Source organism: Dipodomys spectabilis, unplaced genomic scaffold (assembly GCF_019054845.1).
Source record: "Dipodomys spectabilis isolate Male_0828 unplaced genomic scaffold, ASM1905484v1 ptg000322l, whole genome shotgun sequence".
Classification (NCBI taxonomy): Eukaryota; Metazoa; Chordata; class Mammalia; order Rodentia; family Heteromyidae; genus Dipodomys; species Dipodomys spectabilis.
The window spans coordinates 191,812-213,277 of record NW_024870999.1 but is presented as its reverse complement, the minus strand read 5'-3'; the positions used below and the strand labels follow the sequence as shown (position 1 = coordinate 213,277).

At 48.6% G+C, this 21,466-nt stretch overlaps 1 protein-coding gene across 1 annotated transcript; it reads left to right on the top strand.

Moving 5' to 3' along the window:
* The first annotated feature begins 5,207 nt into the window (after positions 1 to 5,207).
* Positions 5,208 to 21,390, top strand: Polm (DNA polymerase mu). The gene is made up of 12 exons (XM_042702362.1): positions 5,208 to 5,383; positions 6,799 to 6,979; positions 8,389 to 8,487; positions 8,609 to 8,779; positions 9,372 to 9,443; positions 14,490 to 14,610; positions 14,917 to 15,049; positions 15,195 to 15,297; positions 15,397 to 15,639; positions 15,715 to 15,798; positions 16,070 to 16,181; positions 19,926 to 21,390. Exons 1-11 carry the CDS (start codon positions 5,208 to 5,210, stop codon positions 16,154 to 16,156), a joined length of 1,470 nt encoding a protein of 489 aa, XP_042558296.1. The 3' UTR covers positions 16,157 to 16,181; positions 19,926 to 21,390.
* Positions 21,391 to 21,466: the final 76 nt, after the last annotated feature.

The following is a 21,466-nucleotide window of genomic DNA, read 5'->3' as shown; positions in this document are numbered from 1 at the left end:
GACCTCCAGGCTGTGGTCATGAGTGTCCTGAGGCCTCAGAAGCTCAAGGCCTAGAGGTGTAAGCAAGTGGTAAGCAGGCTGGGAGGAGCAACAGAAGACAAAGAGGTACTGATCTGAACCATTTGTTTCTTCCTTTCAGACTTGTGCTTTTAGTCAGAGCAAGGGCTAAGACAGCCCTTGGGAGATAAATGCTTGAGGAGAAGAAACAGTGCAAGGCCTTGGTGCAGAGCTGGATTGTGGGAGTGTGCAGATCAGAACTGAGGAAGGAAAAAAAAACAGCAAAGAGAAACATGGGAAAGCTGAGCCCACCTGCAACCCCCACCTTCCTAATCGAAGGGTTTGAGCAGAGAGACATTTCTGTAAAGATTCCAAATGCAGCTGTTATACCGAAATTCGGGGACCCCTAGAAGACCACCAGAGACCACGATCAATGTAAGCAACAAAGAGCCAGTTTATTGCAAGCTCGAGCTTGGTCTTCCGTGCACACGGTAACTGGTGACGCTAAGAGGCCCTGAGCATAGAATCAGCACAGTTTTTATAGTATTGAACAAACAACTTTAAGGAACTTTTACATAAGAAATTACACGATTAGTTAACATTTAAAGCAATCTAAGCTGGGCAAATATGATTGGTTGACCTTTACAGAAAAATGTCCTTGGTCCATAGCTTGACCGAAAACGGTTACTACTTCTGGCTTTTTCTGCTTATGTGGTACTGAGGAATCGAACTCAGGGCCTCATGTATGCAAGGCAAGCACTCTACCACTGAGCCACCTTCCCAGCCCCTGTGGAATTTTTCTCTCTTTCCTGGTTTTATTCATTTTTAGTAGTTATCTTTTTTTTTTTTTTGGTCAGTCATGGAGCTTGAACTCAGGGTCTGGGTGCTTCCTATGAGCTTTTTCTTCTTTCTTTTTCTTTTCTTTCTTTCTTTTTTATTCCTCAAGGCTAGTGCTCTACCGCTTTGAGCTACAGCTCCATTTCCAGTTTTCAGGTGATTAATTAGAGATAAGAGTCTCACAGACTTTCCTTCTCTGGGCTGGATTCGAACCGAGACCTTCAGATCTCAGTCTCCTGAGTAGTTAGGTTTATAGGCATGAGCCACACCAGCACTTGCTTATTTTTTTTTTCATTTTGTAATTACAGAATTACTCCACTTCAAATATATATCACACTTGTTCCAAGCTTGTCTTTTGACTATTGGTTTTGTTTTGAAGCAGGTTCTTAACTATGTAGGCCAACTTATCCTTGAATTCACCATCCTCTAGCACCAACACATTCTCTCAACTTTGACCTTAATTTTTTTTTTTTTTTGTCGGTTGTGGGGCCTGAACTCTGTTCCCAGGCACTGTCCTCAGCTCTTCAGCTCAAGGCTACTGCTCTACCACTGGAGCCACAGCTCTGCTTCTGGCTTTTTCTGCCTATGTGGTGCTGAGGAATCTAACCCAGGGCCTCATGCATGCAAGGTAAGCACTCTACCACTGAGCCACCTTCCCAGCCAATTTTTTTTGTATGTTGTTTTAATTGTAAAAATGCTGTACAGAGGGGTTACAGTTATATGAGGAAGGCAATGAGTACATTTCCTATTGAGCATTGTTGCCTTTTCCTTTGTTTTCCCCCTACCATACCTTCCCTCCCACCTTCACAACTACCCCACCCCTGCCAAAGTTGTAAAGTTTGTTTTCAACAGTGTTTTGTACATCTCATTGTTACAATGGGTCAACCTGTATCCTTACTTAAGCATTTTGTTTTTTCCCTTTCCCTCCCCGAATTAAAGAAGTGTATATACAAGATGCAGAGCACTAACATCAAGGGGTTGTACTGAGAACAGGGGTTATACCGTGGGGGAGGAACATGAACAAAAAAATCACATGGTACATTATAAATATGTTAGGGACAATATCAAAAAAGAAAAAAGATATTTGTGTCCCTATCTTGGGGTTCATTTTGCTTAACATCATCTTATATGGTCATATGTACATAGCTTTTGGCCTTTTCTGCTTGTCCTACACATGTACTAGTTATTGCAAATAAGGGAAACCATGGGACCTATGTTTCTTTGGGCCTGGCTTACTTCACTTAATATAATTTTTCCCAAGTCTTTCCATTTCCTAACAAATTGGGCAATGTCATTCTTTCTGATAGAGGCATAGAATTCCTATATATATATATATACACACACACACACACACACATATATATGTGTATATATATATTATATTTTCTTGATCCATTCATCTACTGAGGGGCATCTGGGTTAGTTCCATACTTTAGCTATGGTAAATAATGCTGCGATAAACATAGTTGTGCTGGTAGCCTTAGTATGGCCTTGTTTGTGATCATTTGGGTAAATGCCCAAAAGTGGGATTGCTGGGTCATAGAGGAGCTCTATGTGGAGTCTTTGGAGGAACCTCCATACTGCTTGAACAAGTTTACACTCCCACCAACAATGCAGTAGGGTTTCCTTTTGGTCATATCCAATTCAGCATCTGTTATTAAAGTTCTTGATTATCGCCATTCTAACTGGGGTGAGGTGGAATCTCTGTCGTTTTGATATGCATTTCTTTTATGGCTAGAGAAGTTGAGCATTTCTTCATGTGTCTATTGGCCATTCTTATTTCCTCTTCAGAGAAGTTTCTCTTTCTTTTTTTTTGGGTCCGGTCGTGGGGCCTGAACTCTGGGCCTGGGCGCTGTCCCTCAGCTCTTCAGCTCAAGACAAGCACTCTACCATTTGAGCAACAGTGCAACTTTCGGCTTTTTTTTTCTCCGGCTTACGTGGTGCTGAGGAATCGAACCCAGGGCCTCATGCATGCAAGGCAAGCGCTCTACCACTGAGCCACCTTCCCAGCCCTCTCTTTAATTCTTTAGCCCACTTATTTATCAGGCAGTTGTTTCTTTGAGGATTTGTTATTTGGGAATTTAATTTTTTGAGTTCCAGGTATATTTTCGATATGAGACCCTTGTCCTTTGTATGGCTAGTGAAGCTCTACCAATCAATCCGTGGGCTTTCTATTGATCTTGTTAACTATGTCCTTTGCCAGCAGAAGCTCTGCAGTTTAATGCAATCCTATTTATCCAACCTTTCTTTGATTTGTTGTGTTTCTAGGTCTCTATTAAGAAAATTTCAGCCTGTTCCAAGGAGACCTACAGTTTCTCCTATTCCTTCCTGTAATGTTTTCAGGGTGTCTGCACCTGAGGTCTTTGATCCATTTGGAGTTTATTCTGTTGCAGGGTGATATATAAGGATCTAGCTTTAGTTTTCTATAGGAGATTAACCAGTTTTTCCAGCATCATTTACTGAAGAGGCTGTCTTTCTTCCATTCTATTTTTTTTAGCTCCCTTATCGAAGATTAGGTGGGTATAGGTCTGTGGGTTCATTTCTGGGTTTTCAGTTCTATTCCATTGGTCCTCAGGTCTGTTCTTGTGCCAGTACCAAGCTGTTTTGATCACTATGGCTTTGCAGTAGAGTTTGAAATTTGGTATTGATATTCCTCCAGCACTGTTCTTTTTGTTAAGGATTGTTTTGCTATTCGTGTCTTTTATTGTTCCATATGAATTTTTGGATTACTCCTTCTATTTCCTTGAAGAATGAGGTTGGACTATTGAGGTACCTCACTGAATTTGTAGATAGCCTTGGGAAGTATTGCCATTTTCACAATGCTGATCCTTCCAATCCAGGAGCATGGGAGGTTTGTCCACTTCCTAAGTTCTGCTTTGATATCCTTTTTCAGGTTAAAGTTTTCATCGTAGAGGTCCTTCACTTCTTTAGTAAACTCTTAGGTATTTTATTTTTTGTGGCCCAGCCAAATTTTTTTTTTTGGTCGGTCGTGGGGCTTGAACTCTGGGCCTGGGCGCTGTCCCTTCGCTCTTCAGCCCAAGGCCAGCGCTCTACCACTTGAGCTACAGCACCACTTCCGGTTTTCTGGTGGTTTATTGGAGATAGGAGTCTCACAGTCTCTCCTGCCCAGGCTGGCTTGAACCGCGATCCGATCCTCAGTTCTCAGCCTCCTGAGTAGCTAGGATTACAGGCGTGAGCCACCAGCGCCCGGCCCAGCCAAATTTTTTAACACTTTTTTTTTTTTGCTAGTCCTGGGGCTTGAACTCAGGGCCTGGGCATTGTCCCTGAGCTTCTTTTTGCTTAAGGCTAGCACTGTACCACTGGAGCCACAGCATCACTTCCAGCTTTTTCTGTTTATGTGGTTGGTAGTGAGGAATTGAAGCCAGGGCTTCATGCACGTTAGGCAAGCACTCTTTCCCAGCCCCAACACTTTTCTTAGATAGGGTATATTGTACAGTATATTATGGGCTATATTGAAAACCTAAACTAGACTCTAAATGGAGATCCCTCTGCCTCCTCCCAGTGCAGACATTACAGGTGTGTACCACCACTCTTGGTCACATTTTTACATTTGTACGTGGTCCAGTTAATCATTCTTTCCATTTAGTATTTCCAAACTTATTGTGGTATTTAGGACATTAAAAAATTCTCATCAACTTTCTACACCGTGTGTTTCGGGTTCTTTCTAAAATCTGTGATTCATCTGGAATTTATTTAGTGTTAAGCAGTAGCGGTTGGAGCCAATTTCTATTTTTCCAATGGTTGGCCAGTTTGTCCCAATGCCATGCAACTAAAAAAAATACTTTCGTGTGTTTGAAGCAGCAGCAGCAGTAGCAGCAACACGGGGCCACGCGGAGCTCCTGGACCCGCAGGTCCCGAAGCAGGTCCAAGGACTCAGGACCAGGAGCCACTGGGTGGGACGAAGCAGGCTGCTGTTGGGGACCGTCGGGCCAGATCAAAGCGGCCAAGACCCGCCTCGTCTCCCCTCGCCCGCCCCGCCCCGCCCCGCCCAACTAAGGCCGAGCTCTTCCCAGATGCAAATAAGGCCCCGCCCCCTCTCCGGTCCGCCCCTCACAGGGGAGGCCGAGATCCCGGATGCAGGAAGCCACACACACACATACACACACCCCCGGTCAGCGAAGCCGGGCCAAGTTTGTCCCGAGCGTGGGTTCGGTTCCTTTGCTTGACGGCGGGCCGGGCGTTAGAGCGCGAATCCCACGGAGGAGCTCATTTGCCTAGGGCGGTGCGGACGGCCAGCCGGCTCCACTTCCTCTTCTTGCTGGCGTAGGCCGCTTGACTTCCCCGCTCTCCTTCCTCCTTCCCGGCATTTTCTTCCCGCCTTCCGTCTCCCGGCCCCGCCAGGCTGCGCCCCGATGCTCCCGCCCCGCCGGCGCGCGCGAGCCCTTGCGGCCCCCGCCCCCGCGCCGCCCTCGGGCCGCTTCCCCGGCGTCGCCGTCTACCTGGCCGAGCGCAGGATGGGCCGCAGCCGCCGGGCCTTCCTCACGCGCCTGGCCCGGTCCAAAGGCTTCCGCGTCCTCGACGCCTTCAGGTGTGTGGCCCGCGCGGGGCCGGAGGCTGCCCGCGTTGGCGGGACGCCTGCTTCGCGGGGGGCTGGGCTGACCCCGTGTGGGACCCCTTGACCTCGGAGGCGCGGAGACCCAGGCGGGACAGCGGCAGCGCCCAGAGGTTTGGGGTTCACAGTTGCCCCTGGCGCCTTCGCCCTCACGTGACTCCTCCAGCCCGGAGCCGCACTTCCGCAACGTGGGGTGTTAGGAAACGCCGGAACGGCTTTGGCTTTGCTGAGAATGGCGCCAGGGGCATTTCAAAGAGGCAGGGTCGGGGCAGCCAGGGAGGAGTAGCTTGTTGCCACCTGATCCTCCGGAGTCCCGCAACAATGGGCACAAGTTATCATCTTTCCTGGAGGGACAGAACCCCAGACAGACAATACCCAGGGAGACAGAAGCTGAGATCGGGATAGCAAGAGGACTTACGTTAGCTCATTTACCTTTTTTTTTTTTGGTGTTGGTCCTGGGGCTTGAACTCAGCCCCGCGCTGCTCCTGAGCTTCTCCACTTAGGGTTACTAAGACTCTGCACTTGAGCTATAGCTGTACTTCTGGCTTTTGGGGGTGATTAATTGGATATACTCTTAAGAATCTCACGGACTTTCCTGCCTGAGCAGGCTTCAAATCACGATCCTCAGATCTCAGTCTTCTGAATACCTGGCCTAACTTTGTGTGCGTGCGTGCATGCGTGCGTGTGTGTGTGTATGTGTGTGTTTGTGTGTGTGTGTGTATGTATGTGTATGTGTGTATTGATGATGGGGCTTGAACTCTGGGCCTGGGCGCTGTCCCTCAGCTATTCAGCTCAAGACTAGTGCTTTACCACTTGGGCCACAGCACCACTTCCGGTTTTCCGATAGTTAATAGGGAATGAGTCTCTCAGATCTTATTATCCAGGCTGGCTTTGAACCACGATCCTCAGATCTCAGCTTTCTGAGTAGCTAGGATTACAGTTGTGAGCCACCAGCACCTTGGCAGCACTGCATTTTTATAACAGCTCTACAAAGATAGCTGGGTTACCTAACTTTATGTAGGAGGAAATATAGCCTGAGTTTGCCCAAGCATGTGCAGGAATGGGTTCAGTATAATGCAGGAAGGCTTGGGTATCTGTGCTTAAACCCCAGCACCAAGATGAGCACCACCTTTTCCCCCACCTGCAAAGAATTCTGTTCTGTGGAGTGGAAAGGGAAACAAGTTAACAGGTGACTTGTGAATATCTGGAACCCAGAACTACAATTGTGAGAGTTGTTCCTTGCATCAGGGGGAGATGCCTGGAAGACTCTCTGGAAGAGGTGACATGTGGAAAATATCACCATGCAGAGGGGCATAGCAGGAACAAAGGCTTGGATGTATGGAGCAGAACAGGATGGGGCCTGGGTTTCACCCTTCTTTCCCTCCCCCCAGCTCTGAGGTGACCCACGTGGTGATGGAGCAGACCTCGGCAGAGGAGGCCATCTGCTGGCAGGAGCATGTAGCTACTACTTGTCCAGATGGCCCCCACCCTGCTCTGCTGGACATCACCTGGTTCACAGAGAGCATGGAAGCTGGGCAGCCTGTCCCTGTGGAGTTCCGGCATCGCCTAGAGGTGAGCCTGTGCTGCCCAACTCAGTGGAGGTGTGATGGGAAGCATTGTTTCATTGTCCTCTGGAGGGGAGGGGAAGGGGAAGGGAGAGGAGGATAATGAGAGAGCTCCACTAACCTCTGGGTCCCTAAAGAGCAAGTAGAGGGGCTACAGCAAGTGCTTGGAGACTAGGCCATCCCAACACCTGTCCTCACTACGTAGGGTCCACTAGTTGTGTGTGTGTGTGTGTGTGTACATACACTGATGGCCTGAACTCAGGACATCATGTTTGCTAGGCAGGTACTCTACCATTTGAGCCACCCCTCCAGCCCCCTTTTTTCGGGGGGGAGGTCCATTCATGGGGCCTGAACTCGGCCTGGGCGCTGTCCCTCAGCTCTTCAGCTCAACGCTAGCGCTCTATCACTTGAGCCACAGCGCCACTTCCAGCTTTTTTCTTTTTGCTTATGTGGTGATGAGGAATGGAACCCAGGGCCTCATGCATGCAAGGCAAGCACTCTACCACTGAGCCACCTTCCCAGCCCCTCCAGCCCCTTTTTGCCTTTATTATTTTCTAGGTTGGGTCTTGCTTTATGCTCAGGCCAGTCTGAGCTGCAGTTGTTCTATTTGTGCTTCCTGTGCCACTGTGCCCAGTCATCATGAGGCTTGAACTCAGGGCCTGAGGTTTTGTTTTCTCCCTCAAGGTTAGAGATCTACCACTTTGAGTCAAAGCTGTCCACTTTTAGTTAACCACTCACTGTGAGATAAAGAGTCTCACAGAATTTCCTGCCTGGGCTGGCTTCAAACCACAGTCCTCAGATCTCAGCCTCCTGAGTAGCTGGAATTATAGGCATGAGTCACTAGTGCTCGTCAGTCCCACAAAATTTTATGCCTGGCTGGTCTTGAACTGTGCTACCCTGATCTCTGCCTCCCAAGTAGCTCAGATTATAGGCTTGAGCCACACTTCTGGCGCGGGTGTACTTTTTTTTTTTTTTTTTTATCATCTTCAGACTTTTCTTCTGGAGTACTTGGGATGACCTGTTGGTTAGCAAGAGCTCCTTCTTAGGATGGTCAGAAGCCAAGCTGCCTTGTCCTTAGTCCTGGTTTTATCTGTTAGCCCTGTCACAGAAGCATGCTTCCAATCCTCTGGGGTTGTGAAGGTTGGAAGAGCTGTAAATACTAAGTCGAATATACAATGGCAGGCAGTGTGTTCCATGGGTTGCTTCTGCTTGGGCTTTAAGAGTGCCATCTCAACCTATTCAGAGCAGTGCCTCCCATGTTTATGCCTCTCATGGTTTTGTTGCCCTCTGAGTTTCCTATCTGTGTCCTGTAAGTTCAGAGGGGCCGGGTGGATGCTCAGGAGAGACAAGCATTTATGTGTCACCTAGCTGTCCTGTCTTGAAGCCTGTGATGATCTCTACATTACCGTTCCTCAGGTGGCTGAGCCCAGGAAGGGGCCCCTGAGCCCAGAGTGGATTCCATCCTATGCCTGTCAGCGCCCCACGCCTCTCACACATCACAACACTACCCTCTCGGTGAGCTGCATCTTTTAGGAGGTCATAGCAGCCGGGACCATGGGTATGGCTGGGTGGCTGTTGATAGGTTAGAGCAAGGCACCCTGCTCAGCCTGTGTCTTAACCAAATCTCTTCCTGCAGGAGGCCCTGGATATACTGGCAGAGGCAGCAGTCTTTGAAGGCAGTGAGGGTCGCTGCCTCTCCTTCCAAAGAGCATCTGCAGTGCTCAGGGCCCTCCCCTCCCCTGTCACATCCCTGAGGCAGCTGCAGGGGCTACCCTACTTTGGAGAACATTCTTTAAGGGTGGTCCGGGTAGGTTCCTGCCATGGTGAATTGGGTGAGTGGGTGGGGTATTGGGAGGCCTGGTTCATGAGGGGCGGCAGGAGGTGTGTGGTTTGACAGTTTGGACACACAAGCCATCACACAGATTCCTTGTGTGTGAGTTGGTGGCTGAGAGCCTTGGTATAGTGTCTTATTAGCATTGGTGTCCTACCACACGCACTATCCCACACTGTCCACAGTGGCAGGAAAAAGCACCTGGAGTATATGTCTTTTGAGGCTCTGACATGTTCAGCTACCCCTTTAGATGAAGTCTTATACATTCTGCAAAGCAAACACTATATATCCTAGCATATGTTAGTTGTCTGAAAGTTGACTTATACTATCAAGTCCTCAGTTACTGCAACTGTAGTCCTGAGGGGATTTCACCCCTGCTATGGCACCAGCTCCTGGTCACCTCCCTAAGTATTGGCTTCTTCACCAGATCCCACTGGATTCTGGCAGCAAGCACAGAGCTCTTTCTTCAGGGTGTAGAGGGCATTCTCCCTCCTCAGGTCCCAGCCCTGACCTGACTGTTCTCTTTAATTCTTCTAGGCTTAGGATTTTGCTTTGTGCTCTTCCTTAGGAGCTGCTGGAACATGGGGCATGTGAGGAGGTGGAGAAAATTCGCTGCTCAGAGAGGTACCAGACCATGAAGGTACGAAGGCAGGTCTAGGACCCTGGTGGGTATGTACCTCCCAGTTCAGGAAATGTTTTGGGAAGCCAGCAGGAGCAGTTAACCCTGGGGTTAGAGAGGTCTCTGAGGAAATGGCAGCTAATCCAATACCTGATAGGTACAGGCTGTCATTTGGAGACAGGCAGCCTGTTTTGAGCACAGGGAATTTTCTGGATCATTCAGCACCATCTGTTTTCACTAGACTATTAGTGTGTCTGTCTGTCTGTCTGAGAGAGAGAGAGAGAGAGAGAGCAAGAGAGAAGGAGAGAGACCTGGAGCTTGAACTCAGGACTTGGATGTTGTCCCTGTTTTGCTCAAGGCTAGTGCTATACTACTGGAACCACAGCTCCACTTCCAACGTTAGGTAAGCTGGGTGCCGGTGGCTCATGCCTATAATCCTAACTACTCAGGAGGCTGAGATCTGAGGATCATGGTTCAAAGCCGGCCAGGGCAGGAAAGTCTGTGAGACTCTGTTTTTTTTTTTGGTGGGGGGGGGGGGCCGGGGGAGGGGGGGCCCGTTCATGGGGCCTGAACTCTGGGCCTGGGCGCTGTCCCTCAGCTCTTCAGCTTAAGGCTAGCGCTCTACCACTTGAGCCACAGCGCCACTTCTAGCTTTCTTTTTGCTTATGTGGTGCTGAGGAATGGAACCCAAGGCCTCATGCATGCAAGGCAAGTGCTCTACCACTGAGCCACCTTCCCAGCCCCTGTAAGACTCTTAGCTCCAATAAACCACCAGAAAACGGGAAGTGGTGCTGTGGCTCAAGTGGTAGCCTTGAGCTGAAGAGATGAGGAACAGCACCCAGGCCCAGAGTTCAAGCCCCGTGACTGACCAAAAAAAAAAAGTTAGAGATAATAGTCTAAAGGACTTTCTTGCCTGTGCTGGCTTCTGTGATCCTCAAATCTCAGCTTCTTGAGTAGCTAGGATTACAAGCGTGAGCCACCAGCACCTAGCTCCTATTTTTTTTGTTGTTGTTGGATGTAGGGCTTGAACTCTGGGCCTGGGCGCTGTCCCTCATCTCTTCAGCTCAAAGCGAGCGTTCTACCTCTTGACCTACAGCCCCACTTGCAGTTTTCTGGTAGTTAATTGGAGATAAGAGTCTCACAGAGTTTCTTGCCTGTGCTGGTTTTGAACTGTGATCTCAGATCTCAGCCTCCTGTGTAGTTAGGATTACAGGTGTGAGCCACCAGCACCAGGCTCCAGCTCCTATTTTTGAGCCACCTTTTCTTGAGGGGCTATTGTCATGTATGTTAAACAGCACACAGCAAAATGTGGTTTTTTTGGGGGGTGCAGTGTGACATCTCTGTGTGTGAGTGTGTGTGTGTGTGTGTGTGTGTGTGTGTAGGCTATCCTGGTGCTATGTGTGTGTGTGTGTGTGTGTGTGTGTGTTTGCAGGCTGCTATCCTGATGCTATGGGCCTGCCTTGTCTTCATGGTATCTTTTTCTCTGTGTACTTGCTAATCTGGTAGGAAGGCTAGTCTTCATACCAGCCCAGCCCTCTGGATGCCATGGTTTTGTCTACTCTGACACCTTTCTGACACCTGGTTTGTAGCTGGAGGTGTTAGGTCATCAGATATGTGTTGAGGTAGTTGGTATAGTTGGTGTTGTGTGGCTTCTTGGGAGGGCAAGGTAATGAAAAAAGCTTCCCAGGACCACTGGGGCTTGAATCCACAATGGGTGAAAGGAGTCAACAGCATTCAGTCACACTGGCTGGAAGCCTTTTTATTAGCCATGTGGCATCTGTCCCTAGCTCACAGAGCTAGAGAGCAGCCCCACTTGCTTTTCATGGGGGATTTTTATAGGAAGGGGTTTCACACAGGTCATGTTTACCCAAGCAAGCAAGCAAGCTTACAGAAGGAAAACATAGCCTGAGTCACAAGAGCATAGGCAAAACATAATTTTGACTTAGTCAGCATGGTCAATACTATGAATGCTATTGACATTATTACAAAAAGTCAAAACGTATCCTTGGCTTACAGAAGTCAAAACATAACCTTGGGAAGGGATAGTATATTTTAAATCTCAAAACATAAGAATTTATTCCCATGGTTCTCAAAACATTAGAAACTCATTCACATGTTTGGGGGGGTACCCTGAAATTTTCTTTACAGAAGTGATTTTTATTATAAGCTCCTGACTAATAAATATAGCAACTCAGTATAGCTCGTGATAAGCCTCAAGGTTGCCAGTGGCCTTCAGCAAAGTTTGTAGTAAACTGCAAAACTTGAGAGAGGGAAAGATGTTTGCTTTTTAGCAAGGATGTTTCTGATTTCACATTTTTGTTCCCATAGATACCCTCCTTTCCAATGGAAAGGGGCTCAGGGGAGAGAATAAGTTTCCTGCAGCAGGAGGGACTGAGGCTAGACAATAGAAGGAATTTTCTGCCAGTGAATAGTAACTCAGGTACCTTGAATTTTTGGTGGGGATTATCCCAGGCAAGGCCATGATACTGTGGGAGATTGCCCAGAACCTTGTCAGTATTGACGGGTAAGTCTTGGAAGAGTTAACCGCAAGCCATGTATGAAGTATTTTTGGGCATGGGGCCTGGGGCAGGCTGTCTGCTGAGTGAAGCAACATGGGTGTTGAGATGAAGTGATCTCGATGTTGACATAGGTAGGTGAGTGGTTTCCCCCTCAGTTCCAGCTCCAGCCCCAGTGAGGATCTGCTGGGCAGGGGATGGAGAAGAACTGACTGATGCTAGAACCTTGGTATCCCTGTCCTCCATCCTGCCCTCCTGGGAATTCCAAAGTCACCAGATGTACCCAGGCTAGCAGAAAGTTATATTAGTAATCAAGGAAACAGAAAGTTATATTAGTAATCAAGGAAATTGTTTCATAAACAATGTAATTGTGAAGCTGATTATTTTCTTAATCATTTTTTATTGTAAAATTACTGTACAGAGGGGTTACAATTAATGAGTAAGGTAATGAGTACATTTCCTATTGAGCATTGTTACCTTCTCCTTTGTTTTTCCACTACCATCCCTTCCCTCCCCATCTTAATCATTTTTTTTTAAGACAGTTTACTTGGTAGCTCAAGCTAGCCTCAAACATGATTCTCCTGCCTCAGCCTTCTGAGTGTTAGAATTATAGGTATACACCACAATCTTGGCATTCATCTTATTGAGGATTAAATTCAGGACCTAGTGCTTGCTAGTCTGACGCTCTACCTCTTGAGCCACATCTCCAGTCCTGTTTTTTCCTGGTTTATTATTGTTATCAATTGTTGCTATTGTAGTACTGGGCCATGAACTCAGAGTCTCATGCTTGCTAGATTGGCACTGTACCACTTAAGTCATACTTCCAGTCTTGTTTTTTGTTGGTTATTTTGGAGATGGAGTCTAGTGAACTTTTCTGCCCAGGCTGGCCTTGAATTTCAGCCCTCTGCATCTCAGTTTCCTGAGTAAGCTAGGATTATAGGTGTGAGCCACCAGTGCTTTTTTTTTTTTTTTTGCCTGTTCTGGGGCTTGAATTCAGGGCCTGGCCTCTGTCTCTGAGCCTCTTGGTGCTCAAGTCTAGAACTCTACCACTTGAGTCATAGTGCCACTTCCGGCCTTTTCTGTTAATGTGGTACTGAGGAATCAAAACCCAGGGAGGGTTTCATGCATGCTAGGCAAGCACTCTACCACTAAGCCACATTCCCACCCCTCACCAGTGAAATTTTTTTTTTTTCTAGTCATGGGATTTGAACTCTGGGCCTGGTGCTGTCCTTCAGCTCTTCAGCTCAAGGCTAGCTAGCTCTACCACTTGAGTCACAGTGCCACTTCTGGTTTCTTGTGGTTTATTGGAGATAGAGTTTCACGGCCTTTCCTGCCTGGGCTGGCTCTGAACCACGATCCTCAGATCTCAACCTCCTGAGTAGCGAGGCTTCCAGACGTAAGATACTGGCACTTGGCTCACCAGTGCATTTTTAAACTCAGTATCTGTTGGTTACTGTGTCAGTGGCCTGCCTTGTGCTCTGGGTCCAGAGAATCAAGGGAAAGATGTCTAGAAATTGAAGGGCTGTGGCTGTTTATCCCCTCTGCCTCTCTGTACACCAGCTCCATCCTCTTGTGACGCACATCAGTGCCCTCCACTGATAGGAGAACCAATCACAGGGGGTTTAGACCATGTGTGCAGCCTCCACGACTATGAGCTGGCTTCAGTCTCATTCCAAAGTTTCTGTGAAGAGTCTTAGGCCCATAGGCCAGGGCAGGTGACATGCTTGGTCCTGGGTTCCCCTGGACCAGTTGGCACCTGGGTCCTCCCCCTCCCACCTACTACATGTGGGAGACTTGCCACCCCATACTTGCCATGTTGAAGCCTTGAGTAGGCTTATCCAGCCCTTTCAGCATTTCTGCAGAAACAACCTTCTTGCTGATGGACACCTTGTTTTTGAGAACTACAGCAATAAGTTCGAGCTGCTATCAGTGTGAAAGGCATAGTTTTCCCAGTGACCTGAGAGCCTGCTGAGTTGATGAATTAAGAAAATGTTGGTTCTGGCTGGGCGCTGGTGGCTCACGCCTGTAATCCTAGGTGGCTCACGCCTGTAATCCTAGCTACTCAGGAGGCTGAGATCTGAGGATCGCGGTTCAAAGCCAGCCCCGGCAGGAGAGACCATGAGACTCCTATCTCCAATAAACCATCAAAAAAACCCAGAAGTGGCGCTGTAGCTCAAGTGGTAGAGCACTCGCCTTGAGCTGAAGAGCTGAAGGACAGCGCCCAGGCACAGAGTTCAAGCCCCACGACCGACAAAAAAAAAAGAAAATGTTGGTTCTGTTAAAAGCACAGGCTTGGCCTATATGAGCGTGGAGGTGAGACCTTTTGTGTTGTGATTAGAAAGTAGCTTACTGTAGGCTTTTGGCAGGTGGGTAGTAGAGCCCCTTCCCACCTTGGGCTGTTCACAGATTGTGTGAATTCACTCCTTTGAGAAAGTGTTGCATAGGCCGGACTCTGGGTCTGAGTCTTTGCCCTCTGCCTTGGGCACAAAAGCTACAATGTGTGTCCCCTGGGAAATTTGCTCCTGATCCAGTGCTTCCTTCCTTCATACAGCTCTTCACCCAGATCTTTGGGGTGGGGGTGAAGACTGCTAACCGGTGGTACCTTGAAGGGCTTCGAACCCTAGATGAGCTCCGAGAACAGCCCCAGAGACTGACCCAGCAGCAGAAAGCAGGTGAGCTCAAGGGAAGACTGGCCCTGAGCTTCACCAGAGCCACCTGGGCAAGAAGTTTCCACAAACTAAAGCCCTTTGTACTAATGGATCTGCGGGTTTCCCTGAGTGGCAGGAAGTATGGCGGGGGGACGGGGGGTGGGGGTTGGATCTTGGCTGTAGGCAGGTAGACTTCCTGACATCTTCCCCTGCAATCAGAATTACTGGAGCCCTTTTTTGGTGTTGCTGTAGCATCTGGGGCTCAGCTGAGGTATGGGGCCAAGTGGGGAGGGCAGGCTGAGAGAGTCAGGAGGGTTGTGCTGCCCACAGGACTGCAGCACCACCAGGATCTGAGCACCCCAGTTGGGCGGTCTGATGCTGAGGCCCTGCAGGAGCTGGTGGAGGCAGCCGTGGGACAGATCCTGCCTGGGGCCACTGTCACACTCACCGGTGGCTTCCGGAGGTAAGGAAGCCCAACATGCCCTTCTTCCTTGACTCCAGATCCCACCCCAGGGTAGGAACCTGAGCCTTGAACACTGGTGGCCTTCTTACTACCTGAAGGAAACATAGCCCAAGGCGGAAGTGGGAATCAGACTGTTTCCCCTCAGAGGGAAGATGCTGGGCCATGATGTGGACTTCCTCATCACCCACCCTGAGCAGGGCCAGGAGGTAGGGCTGCTGCCCAGACTACTGCACCACCTGCAGAGCCAGGTGAGGCCCTCAGTGCCCCAGACCAGGGTGGCCACGGACTCGCCTTCTGTCCTCTTGGCACTGTGGTGGTACCTGGCACACAACTGCCTCTCCCTGCAGGGCCTTGTCCTGTATCACCAGCACCATCCCAGCCACTTGGGGGACCTCACATACCTGGCCCAGCAGAAACACACCATGGATGCCTTTGAGAGAAGTTTCTGCATTTTCCGCCTGCCTCAACCTCCAGGGGCTGCTGAGGGAGTCCTGGAGTCCTGGAGTGCCTGGAAAGCCGTGAGGGTAGATCTGGTGGTTGCCCCCAGCAGTCAGTTCCCTTTTGCTCTCCTTGGCTGGACTGGCTCTCAGGTAGGTCTGGGCTATTACTGGAATTGTTCAAGGCCAAGGTAGGTTACCTTGACTAGAGCAGTCATTTCCCCCTAGCTTTTTGAGCGGGAGCTGCGCCGTTTCAGCCGCAAGGAGAAAGGACTATGTCTGAACAGCCATGGGCTGTTTGACCCAGAGAAGGTATGCTGACAAGAATTACCCTGCTTCCTGGCCCCAGAAATGGCCCAGATCCCTCCATCCTAGAACCCACAGAGCCCAGATCAGGGTCTCAACTCCTGCAAAATGTTGAAACCACAAGGGTACCCTGTCATAGCAAAGGTCCCTGCTTTCTGCCTCCCCGTCCAGCCTGTCCATAGTAAAACTGTCTGGCTTGGTGCCCTGCACATATGCAGACAGGAGGGTTCAGGGGGAGGGCACTGGGTGTCCCAGTAGACTGTGGGTCTTGTTGCAGAAGACGATTTTCCATGTTGCTTCTGAGGAAGATATCTTCCGACACCTGGGCCTTGAGTACCTTCCCCCTGAGCAGAGAAACGCCTGATCCTGTGGTGTCCCCACCCCCACTGGTAAGAAATGAGGGGCTGCTAGATGCTTTGCTACGTCCCACGTCCTCATCTCTGCCAGCAGAGGGGTTATCACTGCAGGGGCTTTGGTGAGGTGGGCCCTGCCTAGCCAGCCTCATAGCTGTGTGGCTCGGGGTCAGCTTTAGCCTCCCCATGCCTCAGGGTCCTAGCCTGGTAAGGGCTCTGAGCAGTACCCACATCCGGAGCTATGGCAGAGCCTACGGTCCTGGTGTGCACATTTGTTCAGTTGAGATGCCTTGGAGGCTCCTGCAGAGCATCCCACTAGAAGTGCCTGGAAGGGAAGCAGGCATCCCTACCCCACGCTTGTACTGTGAGGTGGAGGAGGTCATTCTGGCCTTATGACATCTTCATAGGGGTGTTGAGGGGGTGCGTCAGCATCTTCAGGCCCTCTGGAGGCCAGTCCAGCATTGCAGTCTCCAGCCAGACTCTTCTTTTGCCTTTAAGGACAAAGTCATGCCTTGCCTCTCTGGCAGCAGCTCTACCCAGCTTTGCAGCAGTTTCCATACCCAAATGATGCAGTTCCAAGCACAGCCCCAGGCCGCTACCATTCCTGCCACCCTGCCAACTTCAGTACACACTCTCCTGGGCCCCCCATCCAAGCCATTTCCTGTCTCACTATTTCCTGCTGATGGGTGCCAGATTGGACATGGTCAACTCCTCATCTCTGAGGCAGAAGTGCTGGAGAGGACCATCTTGTGTGTTCCACATGTTTAGGCACAGTCTGGTCCTTGCTGTGCCTACCTGGAGCCCACTCTGGTCTCCTTTGGGACTTGGTCACCTTGTCAGGTGAGGGCTCTTCTGACCACTTATCAATTTTAAAATAAACCGGGTGCTGGTCGCTCATGCCTGTAATCTTAGCTCCTCAGGAGGCTGAGATCTTAGGATCATGGTTTGAAACCAGCCTGGGCAGGAAAGGATGTGACTCTTATCTCCAATTAACCACCAGAAAACCAGAAGTGGTGCTGTGGCTCAAAGTGGTAGAGCACTAGCCTTAAGCAAAAAGAGCTCAGAGACAGTCCCCAGGCCCCACTACCAACAAATTTTTTTAAAAAAATAAACATGCAATAAAGAGGGCTGTGAGTGTGTAGTTTTATAGGTTTTTAACATATCTCATGCAAAAACTTGTCACTTCTGCCATCACTGGGATGCAACAGTCTGTCCCATAGATATCACCTTACACTGTCCTGTTATGGTCACATGTTCCCACCCTGCAACCCAGTGGTTCTGTCATAAATGTGGGATTGAGCTGCATTACTGTCTGCCCCCTCAGCACAAAGCCTTTGAAAGTCATGCAGTTTGCTGGGGCAGCAGTAGTTGTTCCTCTATCAGTGCAGGTTATAAATGCTTCATGGTGAATCGAGTCTGCTGATGGAGACTTAGTTTCCAGGTTTTGATGATTATTCATAAGTTGCTATATCCATGAGGGTAAGATTTGGTATAAGCACATTTTCATTTCCTCTGAGTCAATAGCAAAGCATACAATTTTGGGGTCATGAGGGAAATATGCCTTGAAGTTTACAAAGAAGAGACACATTGCAGGTTACCAGCAGAGTGAACCACCTGTCTTCATTAAATGTTCTTTAAAGCAGTTGCTCTGGCTCTGACAGCACTTAGTGTTTTTACTATTTAGCCATTTTAGTAGGTCTGGCAGGTATGGTTTGGATGTGAAATGTTCCCTGAGAATTCATGTGTTGAAGGGTTGGCCCCAGTGCAATATCCAGAGGTGGGGCTTGGGAATGACTGGATTGTTAGGGCTCCCTTCTCATCATGGTTTGATGCATAGGTGAGCATGGTATATCTGATGGCAATATTGGAGGTGGTAGAAACTAGGAAGTGGGCCCAGTTGAAGGACTGGTCACTGAGTGTTTGTCCTTGAATGGGATACCTGTCTTCAGTCCATTTTGGCTTCTATCTGGCCACCATGAGATGAGCAGCAGCTCTGTTCCACCATGACCCCTCTGCCATGTTGTGTCTCACCTCAGGCCTGGAAACACTGGAGCCAAGTGACCACTGACTGAACCTCTGAAGTCATGAGCCAAAAGGAATTTTTCCTCCTTTAAGTTGTTAGTGTCAGGTGCTTTGTCACTGCAGTTGCAGATTTAACACATTGTGGTTCAGTTCCTCCAGACATCTTCCTTCCTCTCCATACATCCTCCCCTTCTGCTATGGAGCTTTATTGGTTTTTGTTCTTTTGAGGATAGAGCAGTCTTTTTTTTTTTTTTTTTAAATTTCTTCCTTCTTTATTTTTGCCACATCTGGGACTTGAACTCAGGACCTAAGGGGTTATCTTTGAGCTCTTTTGGTCAAGGCTGGCATTTTACCATATGAGCCACAGATCCACTTTTGCCTTTTTTTGGTGGTTAATTAGAAACAAGTGCCTCCCAGACCTTCTTGCCTGGGCTTATTTTCAACTGTGATCCTCAGATCTCAGCCTCCTGAGTAGCTAGAATTACAGGTGTGAGCCAAGTCTTTTTAATTTTTTTTTGTCGGTCATGAGTCTTGAACTCAGGGCCTCGGTGCTATCCCTGAGCTCTTCAGCTCAAGGCTAGCACTGTACTACTTGAGCCACTTTTGAGCGCCACTTTCAGTTTTCTGGTGGTTGATTGGAGATAAGAGTCTCATGGGCTTTCCTGCTAAGACTGGCAATGAACCACGATCCTCATATCTCAGCCTCTTGAGTAGCTAGGATTATAGGCATGAGCCATTGGCACCCAGCTCTTTTTGTTTTTTACACACTTTTGTTAAAGAGGTTTTCAGTAAACAGTCTTTCAGTTGAAAATAGAGAACATGAAAACTAGCCTCTAGATGCTCTGCTCTGGGCCAGCTCATGTGGTAAGCCAGAGGGGTAGATGGCCCTTGCCCCTTCCTTTATTAGCATGTCCTACAGCTATTTTTTTTTTTAAAATAGGTTCTTGCTATGAAAAGACCACACCAGACTAGTGGCTAGTTTCCATCTCTGTGTAGCCCAGGCTGGCCCTGCAGTCCAGTCCTCTGTGTCAGTCTCCCTAGTGTTGGTTGAGATTATTGACATGACCACCCATGTATTCTGTTGTTTCCCCGAAGACAGACATTCTACTTTGTACTCTTTGTGCCCACATAAAACCAATTTTGCATGAGCATTCATTTCATACTTTTTCAAAAGCATACATTGATCAAGAATCTTATGGCTCTCTTTGGATTGTCATCTCAAGATTTATGTGAAGATCTAGCCTTCTCTCCCCTCTCCTTATGAGAAAATGAACCCCTGGCATCTTGTGTGTCTAGGCCTTGAGTTCAAGCCCCAGGACTGGCAAAAAAAAAAGTCTCATGGACTTTCCTGCCTGAGTGAGCTGGTTTTGAACTGTGATTCTCAGATTTCATCCTCCTGAGGTACCTAGGATACAGGCATGAGCCACCAGGGCTGGGAAGGTGGCTCAGTGGTAGAGCGCTTGCCTTGCATGCCTGAGGCCCTGGGTTCGATTCCTCAGCACCACAGAAGCAAAAAGAAAAAAGCCGGAAGTGGCGCTGTGGCTCAGGTGGTAGAGTGCTAGCCTTGAGCTGAAGAGCTGAGGGACAGCGCCCAGGCCCAGAGTTCAGGCCCCACGACTGGACCCCCCAAAAAAAGATGATAGTACAGGCATGAGCCACCAATGCTTGGCTTGAGGTAATTTTTATATAGGTTTGAGGTAAGGGGTCATTGCCTAGTTGTCCTCACATAATTTATTAAAGATACTCTTTTCCTATTAGATTCATTTTGCAAAATTAATTTAGCCACCACTGGTGGAGCTCCTGCCTAGCATACACAAGGCTCTGAGTTCAAACTCCAGCACTGCATCATCATCATCATCATCATCATCATTTACTATGTAGGTTATTTTTCTTGGACTCTGAATTTTCCGTTGATCTCTGTGTCATCTTATGCTGATACTATACTGGTTTTGTGTGTGTGTCCTGCCTGTGCATCTCTTCATCTGGTGCTCCAGAATCTGTGGGTCAGAACTGTCACATCACATTATGTTTAGCTGGGCCAATGTTTCCATTACTGGTGTGGTCACAAGACAAAAGGTAGCCCATGACATCAGGAACACAGCTTCAGACAAAATGGATAGGGAGATGGGAGGCCTGCATGGGGCTGCTGGGAAAGATGGGTTCTACCTGTCAGCCTCAGTGGCTTCTTTGGCCTGCAAAAAGTTCTCTCAAATCTGTATGTGAGGATTCTTGGTCTGCAAGGGGCAGAAGGGGTAGGTGTGTGTATAGAGGGCTTCTTGTGAAATCAGGCCACACCTACCAATCACCCTTTGCTGTTACCTGAGGCATAGCAGGGGGTTATGTTCTCCGATCCCAAATGTGGAAGTCCTGGGCTCAACTTCTTGTTGCCTATCCTGTGGATTGGCCCATTTCTGGGTGTTCTGCTATGTTTACTATGCACATGACAATCCCCAGGACTCCATCCTAGCCCTAGAGGTGGAGGCCCATCAGAGCTATAAATTCTACTGTCTTTCCCAAGTGAGGTTTAACAGAACCCAAAGGAGGGAACCCATACTGCCTGTGGGTTGTTCTGGAAGCCAAGCGTGGTTTGTGCCTTTGCCCCTGCTGTTGCTTTGGTGGTGTTTCCTACCAGGGCAGATATTTTTTTCCCAAAAGGATGGCTCTGAGTCTGCTTTCTGGCTCTGCCACAGTGATCTTTCATTTGCCCATCGAGGGGCCTTGCTCCCAGTTACTTCCATCCCTGCAAGGTCCTTGTGCAGAGGGAAGGAGCAGAAGGCCAGGAAAAGATCTGGATGCATGAGTGTGACCCCCCACACCCCAGCCATGTGTAATTCTCTGCCAGGCTAACTAGAACAAAGTCCCCAGAAGATCTGCCTGGCAACAAACATTAAGCACATACACAATTGTATGCAACACATGCCCTGAAGACAGTACACACATGCATACAACATATGTGCTGCAGGCTCTTAATGCAGACACTTAGGCACCCTTAAACACAGTCTCACAGAGCTATGTACGTGGGACACACACACACTCACTCCTTGGCTTCCCTCTGTAACAGTTTCCTTACTGTGTTAAGAGTGACCAAGAGGCCAGGTATGGTGGTACCTGCTTCTAATCTCAGCACTCTGCAGGTGGAGGCAGGAAGATCACAAGTGAGACATTCAAAGAAGTGACCAAAATAGGGGCTGGAATTTTGTTTTGTTTTTGATTAGTCATGGAGCTTGAACTCAAGACCTGAGTTCTGTCCCTGAGCTCTTTTGTTCAAAGCTAGCACTCTACCACTTTGAGCCACAGTG